We start from the raw sequence: 21,832 nt of genomic DNA on the forward strand, positions 1-21,832 counted from the left end.
GTGAGACAGGAGTTGGGGCAGAGGGCTGGAAAGGTTGTTAAACCTAAAATGCTTGAGTAGCCATTCCCTTTCCCTAACTACATCATTCTTCAGAATAGCTGACATGAGCTTGTCAGCTCCTGTCACCTTTCTCTGCTTTCTCCTGTCCAGAGGATGAGAAAAAATGGAAGTACCTCAAAAGAATGTGTATGGGCTGGCTTTGGTTCATCAAGTCGTATAATAAATTCCCTGAAGCTCAGTGTTGGGAGTGCTGGAAAACTGCACCCCGGCTAGAGAAGATTTCCATATAGAAAAAAGCCATCTAGCCACAGAGCACTTGAGACTTGTCTGAGCTCCTCACCACCTTTGATGATGCTAAAGAGGCTTCTGAGAAAGGGCAGCAAGGCACCAAGGGATGCTAAGCTGGGCAGCCAAGCTTTTTGCTTCTGAGGTGGCCATGTGGGAAGTCCTAGCACCTCTGACTAGGAGCTAATGGGACAGTGAAGGTGTTTGCAGCAGTGGCCTGCCAAGCATCTTCAAGAATGAGTCACCTCTTCCCAAATCATGAAACTGGCCTACAAGTTATTAATATTTATTTTCTGACTGAAAATAGGAACAAGCTGCCTTTATTTCCAAACCTTTGTGTTGCTGAATTTCTTAGGGAAAGAAAACATGATTTATATATATAGATATTGAACTACCTTGACTGAGGCCTAACCTGAGGCCTAAACTGGGGCCCAAGGCCTGTGACACAACAAAAAAACTCTCAGTTAGTTGTGGCGTAGTTAGAATTAGGTATTAAGGTGTTTGGGAAAGATAATAGGGTGTTGAAGGTCACTGAATAGAATTGTTAGCATGCAGGTGTAAGCCACCTTAAGGGTGAACCAAACAATGTATGTTTACATTTTTTCCTCTTCTGTGTGCCAATGAAAATGTGTCTGTATCTGTAAACTATCTGAAAGAGTATATAACCTGCCATTTTAGATGAAATAGAGGGACACTGTAGAATTAACCATACTGGTCGTATCTGCATTTGTCTAGTCTAACCCTCTCTTATCAGGACCCTGACTTCACCTTTGAATCTGTAGGATTAATTCCAATGATGCTTTCAGAATTTTCTCTGCTTTCGTGAAAACTTTGTTTCATTGTCTTTGTGTTGCTTTCCCTGCTTTAAAATAAAAATAAAATTGAGGAGTTTTTTCTTCTCATCACACAGATCCAAATCCTGAAGCTGTTAGGAGATTTACTGTAAAACCACAAGGATTTGCAGTGGTTATTGACCAGCCATATGCTCAGCTCAGTGCAGTACCCTTTTGCACTTCTGCCCAAGCTGCCTATCGATCCACTTTAAAGCTCTCCCTGCTGGCAAGTGTTTACAGTCACCCAGCTGCAGTGAGGACATCAGATTTATTCCCTATTTGCCCTTTTCAATATTCAAAAATTAAATTTGTCCATAGATAGATATTAAATTTGTCCATAGTGTGATAGATGCAGTTGGTAGTGGTGTCTAAAAACTCGTAACTGAGAATGCAATAAGCCAAGATGGAAACAAATCTCCAATTAACCCCCTGAACTACTATATGCTGGAAAAGTATTTTGGAGACTCATTCTACTAACGGAGTCCCTGGCTTTTCTTCACCTTTTCCTTCACTTAAATGGGGAGGACAGAAGAGCTGCTTAGCTGTTCACCTGAAAACACTTAGAACCTAAAATTTCCATGCTTTGTATTGGCAGTGAGAGCAAAAAGCTGTCATACATCCTCTTCATCTTCTCCTTTGAGGTGTAGCATTGCGTCTCTGTGGTGCAGACCTGGAGCACATGGCTTGGTAAGGCTGAGTGTGTAAGGGATAAAGCACAGCAGTCAGTAGGTCATCCATCCTATTTTTAGTTATGCACTCTGTACCTGAAGCACCCTTGGTTGGCTGCTGGTGGTGAGTAAAACCCGGAAAGCCAGTAACCTTTCTCAGGTCATGCTCTCATGGATGATGGATGGGGTGAAGGGCACTTTGCAGATTCCTGCTGTTGCCCAAAAGCTTGTAAAGCCTCCAGAAGGAAAAGCAGGGCAAGGGGGAGGCTTTGCAGGAAGCTCAAAGCTCTGGCAGATTGTTTATTCTGCTTAATTGCCAAAGATGTGAAGCAATTGTTGATGAGGCTGCAAGAGAAGGGAAATGCCCTTTCTCACCTTCTCAACCTGCTTGTGGTTGCATAAGCCTCAAAGCACAGAGCCTGAGGTTGCTATGCCAACTTGCGTAGTTCCTCCCATCCACCTCCCCATGTGAACAAAGCCATGGGCCTGAAGGAGCAGGAGTCCATCCTGAAACAGACAAATTATCAGATTGATCAGCAGCAGAGGTTCTGCTCCATCAGTGGAGCAGACTGAAAGACTCTGCGAGCTGCGTGTACCCATGGCCCTTGTGCCACCATATAGAGACTGTACCAGAGTAACAGGTTTGCAGCACTTCTGTTTCAATGTCCTGAGTGGTGCTGAATTTGTTCAGTTTCATCACTTTTGTTTCAATGTCCCTTTGCTGCTGAATTTGGTTTGAAGTCCTCACTGACAGCACAGAGTCTGTGCCGTTACCAATCAAAGGAATCACAAATTTGGTATGATTCTGTGTGCCTGCTTTCCCTTCTGTAGCATTAAAATAAAGTGCCTTTCAAAGGCAATGGGAAGGAGGAATTTCTCTTTCCAGGAGCTTACATAAATGGTCTTCGAGTGCAAAAGTGGAAAAATTTGAACTCCTTAGGCTCGTCACCAACATCTTCCCTTAAGAAGGACACTATATGGACCTAGGTTGTATGGTAGAAGGATCAAATCCTTGAAAGAGAACAAAAAAGCAGTGTGACTTAGGTCTATGCTGCATAGAATAGGCTGGCAGATGAAGCAGTTCCCTGTTTTTGCATTTTATCTTAATTAGCACTGATTTCCAGCACAAATTCTTATGGTTAGACCCTTTCCCATCTTTGTTTGACCTCCCACATAAACCACAAACTCTTTTCTCTACACTCCAGCCATAAACAGGAATGGAAATACTGATGAGTTAGTTTGCCAGTAATTAAATTTGTCCCTTCTGTTCATTTCACAGATGCAGTTGCCCTCTGGTTTGAAGCAAAGTGCAGGTCAGTGCCAATGGGAGCTTTTAATAATCTGGTAGTCTGATTGGGCACTGAAGCTGGAAAGTTTTCTTGTTAATTGGACTGTTGTGTACTTATCTAAAAGGAACAAGTTCTTCTGGACAGAGGAAGGCTGGGAGAGTGCAGTGCAATGGAAAAGGTAATGGGTAAAGTTATACTCCTGTACACATCCTCTAAGCCTTCAGCCAGAACAAACACATGGAAGATGCCCTAGATCTTATTTCCTTTGACTCAGACACTGTCTTTGTCATTAACACCAGAGAAAAAGGCACTTTGGTAGACCTTCATGTTAGAGTGATCACTCTCCATTGTTAAAAGTGGGGTGCCTGGCTAGCACAGACTGTAGCCTGGGCAGAGGACACAGACTCATAGCAAGGAAACACACTGTCCCTCCTGCTTTTGCTGAGCAGGGCTCGAGGGGGATTGCCCCAGCCTTAAAATCTTCATCCAAACAAGACCTGATTGTAGCTGTTGCTAAAAAAACTGAATTTTCCTGATTACAGGTCATCCGAGAGATTTGCAGGCAGAGGAGCCAGGTAGGTTCAGATTAGAATTCTGATTTCTTAAAAAAAGTTGCTCGTCATTTCCACTGCTGAGAAAAACCTGGCCTTGCAGCACCCTCAGGGTCTCTTTCCTCTTATCTAGTTGTTTTTAATCTTGCAGGTTTTAGGCCTGTTTTATGATTTTGAGGACTTGACATATGTTTGTGGAGAGATTGTAGAAGGGAACACTGCCTTTTAAAAACTGGGCCAAAGCACTTTTGTGCTCTGGTTCCTTCCAAGGACACAGATGAGATAATTGACATGTCCATAATGTACTTCCCAGGAAGGTTTTGGTGGTCTGCAATGAGGTTGTTACACACACATTTCTGTGTGCTGTGTCACCTCGTGGCTGTACAGATGATGCTGGGGACTGAAGACTGTTTCCAGTAATGCAGCCTGAAGGCCATTATTTGTGTGGCCCTTTGCAGACAGATAAGACTCACTCTGCTCATGCTCTGAACTAGCCAAAAGCTATATAATCTCTCACCAGGACCAATTAACTCATGCTCAGTCATTAGTAATGGCTGCTTAGTTTTCAGTTAGTTTGCAGTGTGGGCAGGGGGAGCTTAAGTCCGGAGATGCTTACTCTGAGTAACCTGGCAGTAGCTGTTCAAAAACTGTGTGCATATTCAGTTTTTCCATCTGCAAAGTGCTAAAATATTTGTGTTCCTGAGACACTGAGCCTCACTTCCTAGATATTTGCAGAATGTATGGAGATATTAGGAAAAAAGTTACACTAGGAGTATGTAATATTACCTTATTATTATTATAATGGATTTTACTTTGGTTCTTGAGTACATGATTGCATTCCTCTGAGGGGGGAAACAGAACAAGAACAAAAAAGAAATATAAAAGAACAACCTGTCATTATCACCTGTTCTTTCCTCACTGGCTTCCTTTCATGAAAAATAAAGGTGTATAATATCTCTCAAATCAAAGAGATGAGGCATTTTTCAACCCCTGACACATTCTTATTTTCTTAATAAAGGAACTGTAAATGCCCAGGTTCTAACATGGAACCGATCCTTTAGATAGAGGATGACACAGAAACAATTAATCCTGTTGTGAAGTCACAGAGCTCTAATTCACATGTTCTTGTTAATAACTGCAGTGAAACCAAGTCGCAAATAAAACCTGTGCAGAATCATGCAGATGTAGATCCAGAGCCACCATGGAGCTTCAGGATGGTCACCCAAGTAGATCACTTAGTATTAGACAGCTTTAGTGCTCAGGCTCCGGCTCTAGGAAGACAAACGAGGGAATTGTCTGAGACATCAACTTGTCATCATGTGGTCAACCCACATGGCTTCAGGGAGAAGCACTGGATTTAGAGAAGCTTATCAGCCAGGCATAAAAACACATTGATGTGAACAGAACTGTGCTAGAAGGATGTACCTGTAAAGACTGAGAGGCTTCACAGGTGAGTTAGCCCTTTTTTTCTGGAGGCACAGGCAATGTGTTGGTGGAATATGAAGGAATGTGAGAAACCAGAACCTTAGCAAAACAATTTGCTGCCCTCAACAGCTAACTAGGCAAGAAGACCTTCTGACTGGGAATGTTTATATGGAACCAGCTGATACCAAATATAGTGGCCAGACCCAGATTTGCAATTGCCACTTCTTAATGGAGACCCCAACAGAATAGCTGGTCACAGGCAGCACTACATGGGATGCAGAGGGCTCTGGCTTGTCAGTCTCTCTTTCACGCATTTTTCATGCACATCATCTTATTCCATTTGTTTTGTCTTTGGTTTTAGCTGCATCTAATGAGGTTTAATTGTCCATTTATTTAGCTATTTTTCTGTGAAGTCTTACAGGGCTCTCATCCCCAGTCCTCTTCATCTTCTCCCAAGTCTTCCTTCCCCTCTGCTCTCCTTAGTGTCCATATTCCCATTGCAAGTAAAAATGTTTAAGAAATGATCATCAGCCCTAGTAGCAAGTCAGAATGGATGGTAAAAGAGGACAAATAAGTACATATCTTGGGGATACAAGTAACATCACTGGGAACACAGCTGTAGAAATAGCCCAAAGGGAATTGTTTTCCTCTCTGTCTTTTGGAAGGTGTCAGTCACGGGACAGCTTTTAGGGCCTTTTTTAATTACTCCCTTTGTACCAGCATCATTCAGAAGGAGAGACATGTGTTGGCTCCCTCACAGGTGTGCAGGTATCTGTGTGGACACAGGGCGTGGGAGCAGCTAGGGAAATGGGATGCTAAACAGACACTGGAAATTGTGAAGTTTACCTACAGCCACTCCTTCCTGAAGCACTCTCTAGCTGCTGTCAGGTGAGTGCCTGACTTGTCCTTCCACTACAGCGGGATCATAAGCTACAACAGAGGGATGTGTTGGGGATTGCTTTTGCTCCATCAGAGCCTGAGAGACCATAAACAACCCTACCCTGATATTCACCGAGGGCAAGGAAATTAATTGTACACTTTGGCTGGGTTTTTTTTCCCCCATGTTCTATCCTGAAGCTTTTCCAAATAAGGGGAGGGAAGTTAAACTTTAATTTTGCCTTTGAGTAGTTTTTCCAAGACAGGAAGAGTCTTTAAAAGTTCAACAGGGAAATAAAAATGTAAGGATGCATACGTGTCTGATAAGGAAATCCGGACATACTGTGCCAGTGGCAAATGGAAAAGAGCGGGACTAGAAATGCAGTCTTTTCTCAAAAATGTTTAATTAAGATGTAATAAAAACTGATTCACAAGAAATGCAGCAAAAAAGAGGTGACTTGTATTATTTTTTCACAGCAAAGTTTTTCTATTTTGCAGGGATCTCAGTAAATACTATTAATACATTTTACACCCTAGGACGCTGAGAAATTACAGCTATGCACAAATTCTGTGACAGGACCAAGAATATAAGTCCAACCACCACTTTCTAAATTGTCTGCCTTCTCCAGCTGCATTCTCTCAGATATTAATGTTCTCATTCATAACTAATGATCATTAGTTATTTTCCCAGTCACTGTAACACCCCTGGAGAGCCCTTCACTGAGTTTAAACGCTGAGGGGGAGCTACAGATAATTCAGAGGCAGTAACAGATCAGCTGCTCATGTATTTGCTGTTCAGAATATGACTTGGTACCTGCAGTTTACTGGCTCCTGAAAACTAAGTTTTCAGCACTGCTGGAAGGGAGGAGCACCAAGCAGGAGGGATGAATGTGGGAGGGAGAGAAGGAAAGTGAGGGGGTGGAAAAATTAGTCTGCTTTGCTGAATAATGAGGAGAGTGAAAAGGAATGGGAAAAGAGGAAAAACTTGTTTAAGTATTTAATCTCCATTGCATTTGCTTTTGAAGAGGAGACAAAAGGCTTGGAACATCTTTTTTCTTGAACTTATTTCTGACCAGAGATGAACAGCATGTGATTGTCACTTCTGTCATTTGCCTTAAGGTGGAGAGAAACAGATTGGTCCTGCTGCATCAGCCCAGCACATCAGTCTCTGTCTCCAGCTGCAGCCAGCACCTGAAGCTGCAGAAGGTATTAAATTACTCATGACAGTGAATCTTGGCTTTATGAGCCCACATTGCCCTGTATCCTGGTGTCAGCATGGTCAGCATGTGTGGTGCCTGAGAGCTGCACCCTTCTTCGGAGAAGAAAACTCCTGGGAGAGCTCTAAGAAGCAATTGTACCTCCCTATATAGTAAGTCACTTCGTTTAGGTCTTCACTATTTGAAACCAGGTGGTTAATGCAATCAGCTATACACAATATATGCAATAACACATCAGCTCTAATTTCCTCTTCTCTCTGCCCATTCCTCTATACATCTTTCTAACCCAGCCTGTTTCTGCCACATTCTTTTGCTTCCCTTAACTCACCTTGTGTGGTCCTCTGTCTCTGCTCACCCAGGTGCCTTGTCTACCTTGTCTACAGCTGCACAATTTGTGGCACCTTCCACAGCTGAGGCAGCCCCATGGATGAGCTGGCTGGACCTGCATGCTGGCATCAGAAACAACAGCTGTGAGTGTGACTGTGACAACAGCTAACAGTGTGCCAAATGGCCATTGCATCAACAAATCATAGAATCACAAAACAATTTCCTTTGGAAGAGACCTTAAAGATAATTTAGTTCCAACCCCCTTGCCATGGGCAAGGACTCCTTCCACTAGACCACATTGCTCAAAGCTCGAGCCAGCCTGCCTTGAACATTTCCAGGGATGGGGCATCTGCAACTTCTTTGGAAAACCTGTTCCAGTGCCTCACTACTTTCATGGTAAGTATTGTTCTCCTTAAATCTAATACAAATTTCTCCTTTTCCAGTTTGATATCATCCCCTGTCCTTTTTTGTAGACTCTACTTAGGTACTAGAAAGTGCTATAAGGAATCCCTTTTCTTCTCCAGGAAAGGAGAGACAGTCTCTCTCAGGCTGTCTTCAGAGGAGAGGTACTCCATCCCTCTCATCATTTTTGTGGCCCTCTAGGCCCACTCCAACTGGTCCATGTCCCTAGTATCTTGGGGACACCAGAGCTGGATGCAACACTCCCGGTGAGGTCTCATGAGAGTTGAGTAGAGGGACAGAATCCCCTCCTTGACCTACTGGCCACATTTCTTTTGATGCAGACCACAATACAGAACTGTGAGTGCACATTGCTGGGTCATGTCAAACTTCTCAACCACCAACACCTCCAGGTCCTTCTTCTCAGGGCTGCTCTCAACTAATTCCTGGCCCTGCCTGTATTTCTTCTTGGGACCACCCCGTGTGCAAGACTACGGACTTGGCCTTATTAACCTTCATGAGTTCTGTCAAGGTCCCTCTGGATGGCATCCCTTCCCTCCAGCCTGTCACTCAGCAAGGCAGGTACAGCTATTCATAGCAGTGGTGGTTCTCAGACAGCCACTGCCTGTCATCCTCCAAAACAGACTTAGCTGGATAAAACCTCATTTAGGCTCTGTTTATAGACTGGAGGAGTGAGAGGGAGAAATGCCTCTAGAAAATAATACTTTGCTAGCCTGGCTTTTAAATTGATAAATATCTGTCAGATTTAAGACATGCTGATGGTCTCTGTCTAACCAGAGGAAACTGCTGAGACTGGAAACTTCTCGTGCTTTGGCCGAAACTTTGTCGTTCTGATTTATTTATTCCCTTTATAACCCTCAAAGAAAAGAGGTGCTGCCATCCCTACTCCTCAGATGAGGGCAGATGTAACGTGACTTTTCCACCAGAGCCACTCACAGGATGTCTCTGAAAAAGTAGGAATTTTTTGACCTCTGGTCTCCTGAGCCCTCAGGGAAAGCATGAAATCCAGCTTTTTGTCAGCTCCTTAACTGACAGCACACCAGAAGAAATGAAACAAACCAGCCCAAAAAGCTACAACAGTGTCTTTCAAACCTCACTGTTAGCAATTATCTTTCAAAAGTTATTACTTCAAAAGTAAGTCATTATTTTACTAGCTGTTTGATAAGAGATCAAATAAAGCTAAGATGCCTAGTTAAAAATGTTCTTATTTTATTTCATTACCATTTGAGGAACTTGACTGGTCATTTGAAATGCTAGAGAGAATAGGTGAGTAGGAGTTTGGGGTGGGTGAAGCCAGCTAGGCAAGAGTTTTGTATTTGGTTTACAAAAGGGCTTGAGTAGGCTGAAATTCCAGGCTGATGAGATGGCCTCCACTATCATTACACTTCTTTCTCGGTAGAGAACTCAGTACACTTGACATGTGAGCCATAGGGATGAAAGAGGAGTTTATTTTCTGTAGCACTACAGGATTTCACTTTGCTGGGTTTTGTGGCCATTCCAGCTCCTATGTGAATGATAACAGGATGCTGATCACTCTCTTTGGATCTAAGCTACACAAGAGCTGACAAGACACCAGAAGCAGTCCAGGTTTGATCTGAACTAATGACTTACAAATAGGAAGCATCATATCTCATGTCAAAAAATTGTCTGAGCCATAAAATTACCCCCCCTCCCCACCCCTGCTCTTGCCAAAGGGCTCAGGAGCTGACAAAGGAGTACTGGTACTTTGGACCTGGTACTGTGGTCCAAAAAGAGTTCAGTTCTGCTCATGACCCAATACCAGTTCAGTACTGCTGCAATGTTTCAATGGTGCTCTGCCACACCCTGCCTTTTCTTCCCAAATCTGATGTTGTTTGCAGGATCTGCTGCTTCCCAAATTTGATCAATGTTGTTTTGCCTTTGTGTTAGCCTGTGAGTCCCCAGATGCACATCCTGCTTATGGTAACTGTGACCCTGACTTCAGTGGGAGCTGCTTCCTCTTACAGACAGTTCCAGCTGGACTCATCCCACAGCCTGTGTTGTATCTTTGAGGTCTGGGGCACAGAGACACTCACAGGCATGTTGTGCCTGCAACAGCCATGGAACCCTCCTCAGTGGTTGCTGTCGGTGGCTGTGGATGGGTTCTGTGCAGCACCAGGAGGGCGAGCAAAGGAGGGAAACTTATTCCAAGGGTGGTAAGAGAAATATCCCTGTGCTCTGAGGAAAAGGAGGAGAGAAAGTGAAGCGCCTTGGAAATTCCTCAAAAGCTGCAGGAATTGGTGAGGGGAGGAAGTTTTGAGATGATACATATACAGTAGTTGAAAGATTCTTTGCATTCAACCAAGAATAAATTTCTCAGGGGAAAAGAAAACCCCGACAACCAAAAACAAACAAAACCAAAACAAACAGGAGGGGAAAAAAAAAAAAGGAGGGAGAACTGTGGGAGACCTGAAATGTGTTAGCATTTGGAAGATTGTCTGTCCCTTCCATTTTCTTATTCTCAAAATATCCTGAAAATTTCTGGTTTTTTCTTCCCTTCCTGCCCCACCTCCAATTAAAATAGGAAATGCTGAAGTATTTATTTTGAATTTTTCAAAATCAAGCTTTTTCATATATTTTAAAATAAACTCATAGATCTAAACTATTATTTAAAAGAGAAAAAATTCAAGTAGATCAGCAATGAAATAAGCTGCAAACTCAATGTTTCACTTGGGATTAAACAAATGCCTTTAATTCACCCTATTTTTAGTTTGTTTCTCTCTTTTTCCTGATTTTCAGTTCCACGCACTTTCAGTTTGTTTGACCTTTTTAACATTTCTTTTACTCATCCTTAGTTTAGTTTTTCATTTATTTAAATATTAATGAAAGAACAAGAGTTATGCATTATTCTTATTTCTTAATCAAACCAACGAGCCATTCTAATGTAAATGTCTTGAGGTTGAGCAAACAGGGGAAAGCATTCCATACAGCAAAAGACTTACAGAAATTATGGACAGAAAGCCCATACTTGGGGAATGAGTCAGTATGCTGCTGTTTAGCAGAAAAAATCAGCACGGAAGTATAGAGCTTTTAGAAACAGCTTGTGAATTTACAGCTTGCAAAGTAAATGAATTCTCTGTGTCTCTCATACACTAACTCATTCCCCACACATGCATACATACAGGTCTCTGGTGGAAAGACAGGGAACGTGCAGTCTGCAGTGCACATGAACTTTCTGTTTAGAAAAGATTTTTCCAATAGGCACAAAATCCCACCCCCTAGCACCCCTCCTTCCCCTCTGTCTGACACTGACTTCAAGGGAGGAGTTGAACCAATTATCTCTGAGTCCTACAGAAGGAAAATCTGCAATTTGCCAGTAGTTGTGAGAGAGAGAGGGAGAAAGGCAGGGAGGGAAGGAAGCAGACTTAACTGGCAAATGTAGAAAAAGCCCCTTCTATCCTAGAGAAAGAATATTTTAAAGAAAATCTCAGACCAGAAGAAAAGAAGCTCGTGGGGAGGGATGAGCCAGGCAAGATCTGGGGAAGCATAGGGTCACGGTAGACAACTTTCATGCAGATCCTGATCTTTCTGCAGAGGATCTGAGTTGGCACAGAGGCAGGGTGGGCCAGCTGAATGCACCCACTACCCTGCACAAATAGGTGCTGTTCCTGAAATTCTTTTCCCACAGCAGAGCCTACAAAGTACAGCTTGCAAGAAAAGGCAGTGTGAGCAGGAAGGACTCTGCCTCTCCTTTTCTTGAACTGAGCCTTGAGGAAAAGAGCTCATCTGCTCAAAAGGAAAAACTGTCACAGGTTCTGAGGCTTCTTTATCCTATGTTGGTTGCCTGATCCAGTACCTACATCCATGGGGGAGCACCCTCTGGAGCCCTTCCTGATCCTGCTGAGTTCTTGGGAAATACTGGAGAAGAACTGACCCCAGAAAAAGCAACAGAACAACTGCCTTTTACAACAGCAGCCACCTCTGTTTACAATTATTGGCTTCATCAGACTGCACTGACATCCAGGACTTCTCCTAGGAAAGAGAGGTAAGAAATCAGCACAGAGTTTGCAGCGAAAGTGGAAAATGAACATCCTACAGGAGTGATTTTGGTGTGCGTGAAAATTACAGGGACACTAGTAGTGTTTAAGAAGTGACAGGTCTGTTATGCATTATACAGTTTGTGTCTGCCTATGTCCTTTTTAGCTAGGTGCAGTAATTAACACTGGAGTGGCAAACAGAGACACAACCAGCAGCTGAAAAGAGAGGAGTGCAAGAGAGGTAGTTCAGAAGTCTATTCATTAATGGAGAGTGGTAGGGAGAGCATACAGCCCAATAGGAGGATGGAAAACTAAGATGCAATAGCTCTGGGAAGGTTAAATAAAGAATATCTTCCTTAGGTATCTCCCTATGGGTGCTCAGGCTCAAATTTGTCAGTAGCTCACTAACACTCAGACAAGCGCTCTCCAGAGCATACAAAAGCACATTCATTGTCATTCATTCTGATGCCTGCCTATGAAAAGAGAAGTGGTGGTTAGCAGGTAGAGGATAACACAGGGAGTCAAGAGAAATGGGTTTAATGTTGATTTTGGACCACAGTTTCAGTTCTTTCTGGGGAAATGAGATTTTCCCTTTACTTAGTGTTATTTAAAGATAACATTAATTGCCTGTATTTCTACAACATTTTGGAATCATTGCACTGTGCCAATATAAATTACTAATATAAACTTTCTAACATCAAGCCAGTACATAAAGCAGAAGGTACCACTGGGAATTAATTTATGCTTAAGCATTTAATAAATTGGAAGGAAAATATGTAGATTAAAGCCAGCTGGAGGTTGTTTGTCTCCTCATTCTCTTCTGATTGATTTTGCTTTACTTAGTACATGAACATGTGGTCTCTCTCTTTTTCCTTTCTTCTGTCTCTAATCTTTTTCACTGTATAAGCCCTTGTGCTCTCCCCTCCCACTCATGGGTGTCAAGGCTGAAGTTTCATTCATTTTCTGAGGAGGAAAAAAGGCAGACTCTATTGAACTAGAGAAAAACTGGACTGAGGAGAAAGGAAGAGAAGGTTCAAAACACAAATATAAGCCCCCAGTTCAATAGCACACTTTAGTTAGGTTTGCAGCAGAGGTGATGAGTAGCAACTTCATGAATCAAAATGCCGAAAAGCATATTTTGACTTTGAGTTGAATGAAATGCAGTTAAAAAAACGCAGGTGTTCTCTTGACTGAATGCCTTGACAGGTGGAACAAGGAGAGTGTAAAGTGATCAGGTCCCTCAGCATGCATGTTCTATACATGACATGAAAGACATTGACTCAAAATGTGTAACTGTGCTCTCTCCCAGATGCTTTTGCACCAAGTTGTAAAGAATTGCTCCCTAGTAGGTGTAAACCACACAGTCTGCTTGCCCTCATCCAGCTACACTGTCCACCACGGCCTGAAGAGCTGCCTCACCTCTAGATACTGGTCCTGGACAGTAAAGTAGTTTGTAGTGTTTATGACACATCTATTTCCCTGCTCTTCTCTTCCAACTAAATAAGCAGAGAGGATGAAAGGAAGCATTTTTTTTGTCTGCCCATGGATGCAAAACAGTATTGGACTGGCTATGTGGGATAGTATATATTGCAGTGTTTCAGAGACTGAATATGGTATTTTATGCACTATTGGAGATAGGTCCTGTGGTAACCAAAACACAGAGTCCAGTTTAAATACCAGCTGTGCTCCTTGCTATAATTTCTGCCACAGTAATCCCGACAGTACCATAATTCTGCATGTGTGTGTCCATCCAAAGTTGTGTTCTGGCATTAATCTGGCTCTAATATTAGGCTGTCCTGCCCTCTGAATGTAATTCAGAGTGTAAGCTACTCTGAGGAGAGCATTGCATTTTCTTCTGAGCATTAGGTAGAGCCAAATATGTCATTGTTGTGCTGCAAATTATAGCAATAATAATAAATAGTCATGTTTCGCTGTTTCCTAGGGCTATAGCACAGGGCTTGTAATGATGCTGGACCAGAATTCCAGAGACATCTTTATTTAGCAGCGACTGTATCATCACTGCTGCTTTGGTGCTTAGCACATGTTAAACAAAGTAAAATATTTTAAGCTCTTCTCTGAGATAATTGTCAACTACATAAAAGCTTGGGAGATAAAAGTCACTCAAGGGAAAGATAGGAATCCAGATCTGGACCCAGAAATGATCTTTCAGTGTCCATAAAATACTTACATTGTAATATTAAATAAACAATACCTAAGTTAAATAAATTACACAGGGGGAAGTTGATTATTCTTTAATAAGAACCTAGTAACCAAAATAATTCTGTCCAAAGTGTGCCTCCTTTACTGTAACAGTCAGCTTTCCCCACACAGGGGCTGTATTTTTCTTTCAGCACACAGTTCCTTTTAACTGGTACATGAAGGTCTGAGCAGCACTTTTTCTTTCCTACCAAAGTTTCCTGCACCTGAGTGCTATCTCAAAATGCAGTCTTTTGGGTCTCCAGACTCACTTTAGATGTCACGGGTTGGAAATCTTGTCTAATACCTATTCAAGATGGCTGTCCGTCATCTTTTCTCCTGCTTGTACTTAGCACCCGCGCTTAGCAAAGCCAGTGGAACCCACAACATCTGTATGTATAAAGACTGGAGCTCCTAAAAAATCTGTTTCTGTAGTTCCACCCATTGGCAGCCGTCCTGCTGCAACAACAATAGTTTGCTTATAGGGAGTTCCCACACTACCAGTCCAAACAGCAGAATTAAAAACTGGTTTTTAAAAGGTCACTGGAGGCACAGATCTTTGAATTTATCACCAGCCAGTGCTATTCTGTGGCTAATGCTCCCTGCATCACCAATTAATATTGCACGGGACCAGCTATTTAAAATTACTGAGATGTCTAGCTTGCACTGGTGTTAAGCATGATTCTGTCTGACTTTTGGCTGAGCTCAGAAAATGAGCATTATGCATAGCTCCTACTTAGGCAACAAAATGAAGCAATCTAGGTTCTCATGGCAGCTGCAGTGGCCATAATATACCAGGGAATCTGACCTCTATGTTTATATATATAAACAAGAACCAAGTTTTACTGAAAAATCTGGTAATGTGTAAGTGCTGCAGATGGTAGGAAGGAACCTGGTATCTCAGTTGAAGTGGAGCTGATAAATTCAGCCCTTAATGTTTAAATGTAAGAGCAAACTAAAATTCAAAAGCATGTTATTTTCAGTGTAAATGCCTTCCTTTTTATATTACTTTAAAAGAAAAGAAAGAATAACGACAACAACAATAAAACCAAACCTAAACAAAAAAACCCACTCCCTGAAAATGAGACTGAAAAAGTTTAAGCATTTCCAGTGAAAAAATTTATGCACAAACCATTGATTACTCTGCTCTGCCATGCAGGACTATGCTCCGGAGTGCTCTTTGGCAAGCCTGTGGTGAGGAGCTACCTTATTTTACCCCCATTTGGTTTCTGATCTTTCCTCCAACTCTGCTATTTCCTCTTTCAGGACCAAGCAATGATGAAGACTATGTCTGGTGGAAACTGCAACCTGAACGTGCCGGCCAAGAACTCGTACCGCATGGTGGTGCTGGGAGCCTCCAGGGTGGGGAAAAGTTCCATTGTCTCACGCTTCCTCAACGGCCGCTTTGAGGATCAGTACACTCCCACCATCGAGGATTTTCATCGCAAGGTCTACAACATACGGGGAGACATGTATCAGTTGGACATCCTGGACACCTCTGGGAATCACCCTTTCCCTGCCATGAGGAGGCTTTCCATCCTAACAGGTGAGAAAGTCAGGGGGAAGGTCATAAGGATAGATGTTAGCTTGAAAAGAGTAGCCTGGAGATGACTGGGTTTTGGGAAATAGCTAAAGGGACTGCTTGATTTGCTGCAAGATGCATTTCTATAGAGAGATATTTCCTGGCTGAAATGTTCCCAGCACTATAAGGAATGCATTAGCCACAGTGAAGTTCAGTGGTTGAAGATCTGAAACTGAGATTTTCCCTTATCCATCTACCTTCCCCTCCGGGTTCGTATTTTTATTGATGTCACAAATAAATGGCTGAACACAATTCTATGGGTAGAAAGAGCGGCAAAGGGCAAATAAAGCATGTTGCTATAGATCACAAACAGTGAAAAAAAAATATAAGATGGACAGAAAGAGAATTCTAACCAAGAGAGTTTCAGGGAACTTGGAACAATTCTTTTATTCCTAAAATTTCCAGCCTGATTTCCTTGATTACATATAATATAATACTACATATTAATATTTAATATGTAGTAGATGGTATAGCTTTGTACCCTTTTTTCATGGTCTGCATCTAATCAAATGTGTTTAAAGAGAAAAGAAGGCGAAATGGTGGGATCATTTTGCATCTTCTCACTTTCAAGCCATTCCTGTTTTGAGCTAAAATATATTCTTTAATTATAAAAGTGACTGTAGATGTATTTTCAGCCACAGCTCAAAACAAATCTTTCTGGATTCACCATCCACTTTTCTAACCAGCCAGTGAAAAATGACATTCACATCTGAGAAGGTTACAATCCATAGTCAGTGAAGTCCTAGAACCAGTTTCTGGATGCAAATGTGAGTTTCAGTCTCTGAAAGTTCTTCTAGCATGTTCCACATGAATGTCATTCAACAGGCAATGATTTGCCTTATTTTCTACTTGCAAAAGGAATTTTAAGTCAGGAAATGTCAAAAGGAAATGCCAGGGGATGTGTATCATTTATGTATTAGGTTTTATTCATGGTCTGCTTCTCTTGAACAAATGCAATGACAGCAGAGTGCACTGAGAAACCTCTTAGTCCTGACTTGGGTGTTCAGGACTGATTAGCTGTAAACCTTCAGTTCAGGTGTTGCTTCATGTATTGTGTAATCAAAGGGTTAAGGCTGAGTGGCTACCAGGTCTCCACTCTTTCTGATGTCAGAACAGGATGTGTTTTACGAAGATTCAAATGAAGGAAGTAAAAAGAAGAGCAGTGCAGCACAGCTGAGATAGAAACATGTTTATGAAAGAGATAAAACAGGCAATAACTTGCAAGCCCAGTGTAAACCAGGAATGCACCTGAATATGAGTGGAGTAACATCATAGCCAAAAGTCTTTTCCATAGCACTACAGAAAGATGTGGAGAATTGAATCAAGAGAACTAAAGTAGAGCTGAGTGAATAGGTGCCAAAGGACCAAACAAAAAATATGAGGAGGAGATGGAAATAAAAGAATAGCTTTTTTAAATTTTGCTCCTCTGAAACTGGCTGTGACCAACAAGCTTTTACATTATCTTTTTTTTTTTTTTTTTAATTGCAGGGGATGTTTTCATCCTGGTGTTCAGCCTGGACAACAGAGAATCCTTTGATGAGGTCAAGCGACTCCAGAAACAAATCCTTGAGGTCAAATCCTGCCTGAAGAACAAGACCAGGGAATCAGCTGACCTCCCCATGGTGATCTGTGGCAACAAAAATGACCACAGTGAAATCTTCCGCAAGGTACGCACTGATGAAGGTGAGAATCTTGTCTCCAGTGATGAAAACTGTGCTTACTTCGAAGTGTCAGCCAAGAAGAACACCAATGTGGATGAGATGTTTTATGTCCTCTTCAGCATGGCCAAGCTACCTCATGAGATGAGCCCTTCCCTCCACAGGAAAATCTCCATCCAGTATGGTGACACTTTCCAACAGAAATCCTTCCGGATGCGCCGAGTCAAGGACATGGACGCCTATGGCATGATCTCTCCCTTTGCTCGCCGGCCAAGTGTCAACAGTGACCTGAAGTATATCAAATCAAAAGTTCTCAGGGAAGGTCAGTCCAGGGAGAGAGAGAAATGCACAGTCCAGTGAAGGAGGCTTGCACTTCTGTCTGAAGACAACATCCACATGCAGTGCCTTAAAGAAAAGATGGTCTGTGGGAGCAAAAAACAGGCTAGTGGGGTTTATTGAGAAAACCCAACACAGAGAAAGGATAACTTCCTGTGGATTCTGCTGAGTCACAAATGTAAATAACATCATCCTTGAAGACGAATGGGAATAATCTTACACCTGAGATACAAGGGCATTTTTTTGTCTTTGTAATGTACTTCTTCATTCCCCTTTTTGTTTGGAAAATACAGTCCTGAGAAGTAAAGACATTTCAACCTTATAGTTACAAAGAAAATTGATCAAAAAATGCACAGGAAGCATTAACAGTCACCCAGCATGCAGCTCTTGCTAAGAGAGAGGAGGTTATGTGTGTATGTGTGTGTCTCTGTGTGCCCATGTGCACGTGTGCATGCCATGTGTGGAGCTCTCCTTTTAAAAAGTGGGACTTGCATTTCAAAGGGCAGCAGTCTTAACTGAGCATTCTCAGATTGGCAGTGGACTCTATTTATGTGGATGCATGACTTTCACTCACTTCTGAGGGCACTTGCATTAAGAACTTGATTTTATGTTTGTTGGGACAGTTACTGTTTGACATTGGCATGAATGTTGGTTCGTATTATAGATTTTATTTGGGATTAGTTAGGTTTTTTTATTGTCTGGGGGTGGGTTTTTAGCAAAATCAGAGGGCAAGTGCATTTGATATTAAACTGTGTCTGCTTTCTACCAGTGAAAGGTGGTTTTCATCTATAACACTGTCTAATATGTACATTGATTGAAAGTGAAATTATTCTGTAAAAAGCCAATGCATTTGGCTTCTTAGGAAGCCTGGTGTGATGCTGTTTCTCAAAGCATCCACACCAATTCAGAGTATCATAATACAGATGCCACCCTTTGCCTTGCTGGCCACTGGACTAATGATTCCTTCCTCTGCCTGTATCAGCTGAGAGTGACCAGACTTACATGTAGAATCAGACCACTTCAGAGGCAGGGTTGGATTATTTTTCAAAAATAAGAACTGAATGGTTATAGGGCCAGCTCTTTCATATTTCTTCTGCTGACATGCTTCTAGTAACTTTGTTCATGGTTTCCCTTACTTTCCAGTAAAGGTTGCCTTGATGGACGCATTTGCACTGCAGCAGTCCTTCAGAACAGCAGCTTTGTCCTGGCTGTTCAAACAGGATTGAACTGACTGGTCAGATAAATCTGGGGGTGTCCATTCACTTCTTTCCTTTTTCAGCCCAGTACAGGCTTCCTTATCTTCAGCTCTCCCTGTTCTGCTTCTGGTTCTGTTGTTTGATGAGCTCCTATATGCCCTCGAAGTCCAATATATACTCTCAAATGTGACCTTGCTGCTCTTGCTGGCTGGAATGAGATGTGTGCACACATATCTGTGAGTAAAGGTCCCAAGACAGTAAAGAGTAGAATATATATCTTATATATACCTCAGAAAGACCTTCAGATATATTGTCCTTCCCTCACCCTCAAGTTCTGTGTTTGGCTACATCTGCCTCGCTGTGTCCTGGGCAGAGCTGTGAGCTAATTTGTGTTATAATTTGACAGGAAACCAAAATTATGATTGTCTGTAAAAATTAGCCTCTGGGATTCAAAATCCCATATTCATTTATCAACTCCACCCTTCATTGGTACTGTATTGGTAAAATACACTGTTCTTTTATTCCTGTTGCCAGGGTGGCACCTTTCTGACCACGTCTCCCTTCCTATCTATAAATATGTACATGGTTTATGATTAAACCTTATTTATTTATTAGCAGTGTCCTTGTTTGGTGTTTGGGGTTTTGTTTGGTTTTTTTAAATTATTTCACCAAGAATAATGAGGAAGGTCCTGTATTTATGTTGTGCAGGTAATCCGGGCTAGTGAGTTCTGGGTTGAGAGTCCTGATGAGATCTCCAGTAAGTTCTGGAAGAGCCTTTTAGGTCCTCCAGACACCAGGGGCTATGGATTTGCCTATTTGGAACAGAACTCTGTCTGCATCCATATCTATCTATCTATCTATCTATCTATCTATCTATCTATCTATCATCTTTTTGACCACTAACATATATACACATACCTGCAGAGGCAGACAGTTACTTTTCCCCATGCTGCCTCTAAAACAAGAAAACAACTTTCTCCTTCCTGCACAGAGCTGACATGTTGATCCCTGGTGCAATTTAATGTGGTCTCTGTAAAGACATCACTATTTATCTCAGCAATCTCTCCAGGTTACCATCTGTACCTCCCACTTCTGTGAGTCCTGGTTCCTCTGAGCACATCCTCACCGCTCCACAGACTCCCCACCCAAGTGCATGACTATGATCAGCAATGATCAGTCTCTGGGACTCGTATGCCACAAGGACATGGAGGAAGTTTGAAGATGGAGTGAGAAAGGCATAAGTAATGGACATTGGTTGAGTTAAGGGACCCTGGGATACTAAATGAGAACTCCTTGCACTATAAACCATTCACTCACTGCCTTATTGACCCTGCATCTGCTCTCTCTGGCCTGCATGATAAAGCTGGATTTTTAAAGAGCCTTCAAAATCAAGTCTCTCTCTTTGTCTAATAGCATTGACCTTACCATTATTTTCCCTACTTCTCCACATCTCCACAAAAACAGTCTTTCCATCTCCACAAAGACACCAGATTTCCACACCCTTCCATGTCCTTCTATTCCTGCCTCTTCCACCATAGACACAAAGCCACCCAAGCATGGGAAAGCAACATTGCAGCGACAACAGAGGCACAAATGTAAGGGAGGTTGAAGAACAAAGCGCAGGTGCTCACTAGGATATGTATATGGATATGCTGGATGTCACAGGAATGCCTGTGAGCCCCAGCTGCACAGTCCAGCTTGGCCAGTCAATGCTCAAGGTGAGAAGCATCTGAGAAACTGGCTGGGAATTAAGGTGAAGCAGCATTACAGTCACCCACAAAAACAAATGGCAATAAGCAGATAATCTTGTTAAAGTAATCCTAGCCTTCTCACTGAATTTTGCCACTGATGGTAATTGCTTTTGAAGTAAGATTTTCATGCTCCTGAGGACAGTTTTTTTGGTTTGTTTTTTTTTTTTTTTTTTTTTTTTTTTTTTTTTTTTTTTTAATTGTATCATTATAGTCATTCTAAAAGTGCTTACAACCCCTAAACCAGACAGTATATCTATCAGTTGGTTATTCACGGTTAGCAGCCATTATGTTCTGTGGAAAAGCCTGGGACTGGGAAGCAGAGAGCAAGGCTACCTTCCTGCATAGGGGACATAAGGTAAGGCAGGAAGAGGAAAGAGGAATTGTTTCTTCCCTGCTAACCACTGAATGCATCTGGCTGTCGAACAGAAAAGGGAAGAGCTTTATGGGAAACTCTTATTATGTGTGTTCAGAAACTGTGAGAGCCTGAAAGAAGCAAAGAAGAGACCTATAGACAGGTCTCAGAGGCACTAGCAAGAGAAAAAAAAGAAATCATCTCTTTTTTCTTTTTTTTTTCTTTTTTTTTTTTTTCCCGTTGTGATTCAAGATACCCACATGGAACTTACTGCAACCCAAGAAGTCATGAAAATGCACAGGACTAAGGGCAGGTCTGGACAAAAGAATCTGTCTGGAGAGATGCTAAGAGTACCCTTATTTGGTCTTACCTGGTGTAATTAAGTTGCTTTATTCTCATAGCTACCTCATCTTACATTGCAGTACATAAACAGTATATAAACCTCATGACTAGTGATTCAAAGCCTTGCTTAGGGGTTTTGTGTATTTACTTTCAGGACAACAAGCAGGGACTCGGCTGAGGATCAATCACAGCCCTGGAACAAGACAAGACTGAGATTTATTTTTTATATTGCTCAACACAGCAAGTTAGTCCCTGTCCTGAAGAAATTACCAATCAACACATACGAGCTACTATAAATATTGGCAAAAATATAATCAAGTCACATGGTCAGTACAAATCAGGAAGGAAATAGTGATTATGATGAATTAAGTGAAAAACAAACTGAGAGTGTTGAAGACAGAATGAAGGTCTGTTTTGACATCCAAAGGAATAAATTAGGCTTTTGTTCTAAAGTATCCAGGAGAGCTGCTGCCACCAGGCCAGCCTGATGCTAGAGAGAGGCTTTCATGGTACAGCCTCAAAAAGAGCATTTT

General features: G+C 42.0%; 1 protein-coding gene across 1 annotated transcript; it reads left to right on the forward strand.

The window, feature by feature from the left end:
* The first annotated feature begins 11,170 nt into the window (after nucleotides 1-11,170).
* On the forward strand, nucleotides 11,171-19,411 carry RASD2 (RASD family member 2). Its single transcript, XM_083859702.1, has 3 exons — nucleotides 11,171-11,894; nucleotides 15,349-15,628; nucleotides 17,153-19,411. The coding sequence occupies exons 2-3, from the start codon at nucleotides 15,358-15,360 to the stop codon at nucleotides 17,680-17,682; spliced, it is 801 nt and encodes a 266-aa protein (XP_083715828.1). The 5' UTR covers nucleotides 11,171-11,894; nucleotides 15,349-15,357; the 3' UTR covers nucleotides 17,683-19,411.
* The last annotated feature ends 2,421 nt before the right edge of the window (nucleotides 19,412-21,832 follow it).

This window comes from Zosterops lateralis, assembly GCF_965231275.1.
Source record: "Zosterops lateralis genome assembly, chromosome: 4".
NCBI classification, from domain to species: domain Eukaryota; kingdom Metazoa; phylum Chordata; class Aves; order Passeriformes; family Zosteropidae; genus Zosterops; species Zosterops lateralis.

Bases quoted from the DNA above. Each gene is read 5' to 3' on its own strand.
- RASD2 (XM_083859702.1), top strand. From the start codon at position 15,358: ATGATGAAGACTATGTCTGGTGGAAACTGCAACCTGAACGTGCCGGCC. The intron at 15,629-17,152 runs GTGAGAAAGTCA...TTTTAATTGCAG, and splicing joins GAGGCTTTCCATCCTAACAG to GGGATGTTTTCATCCTGGTG.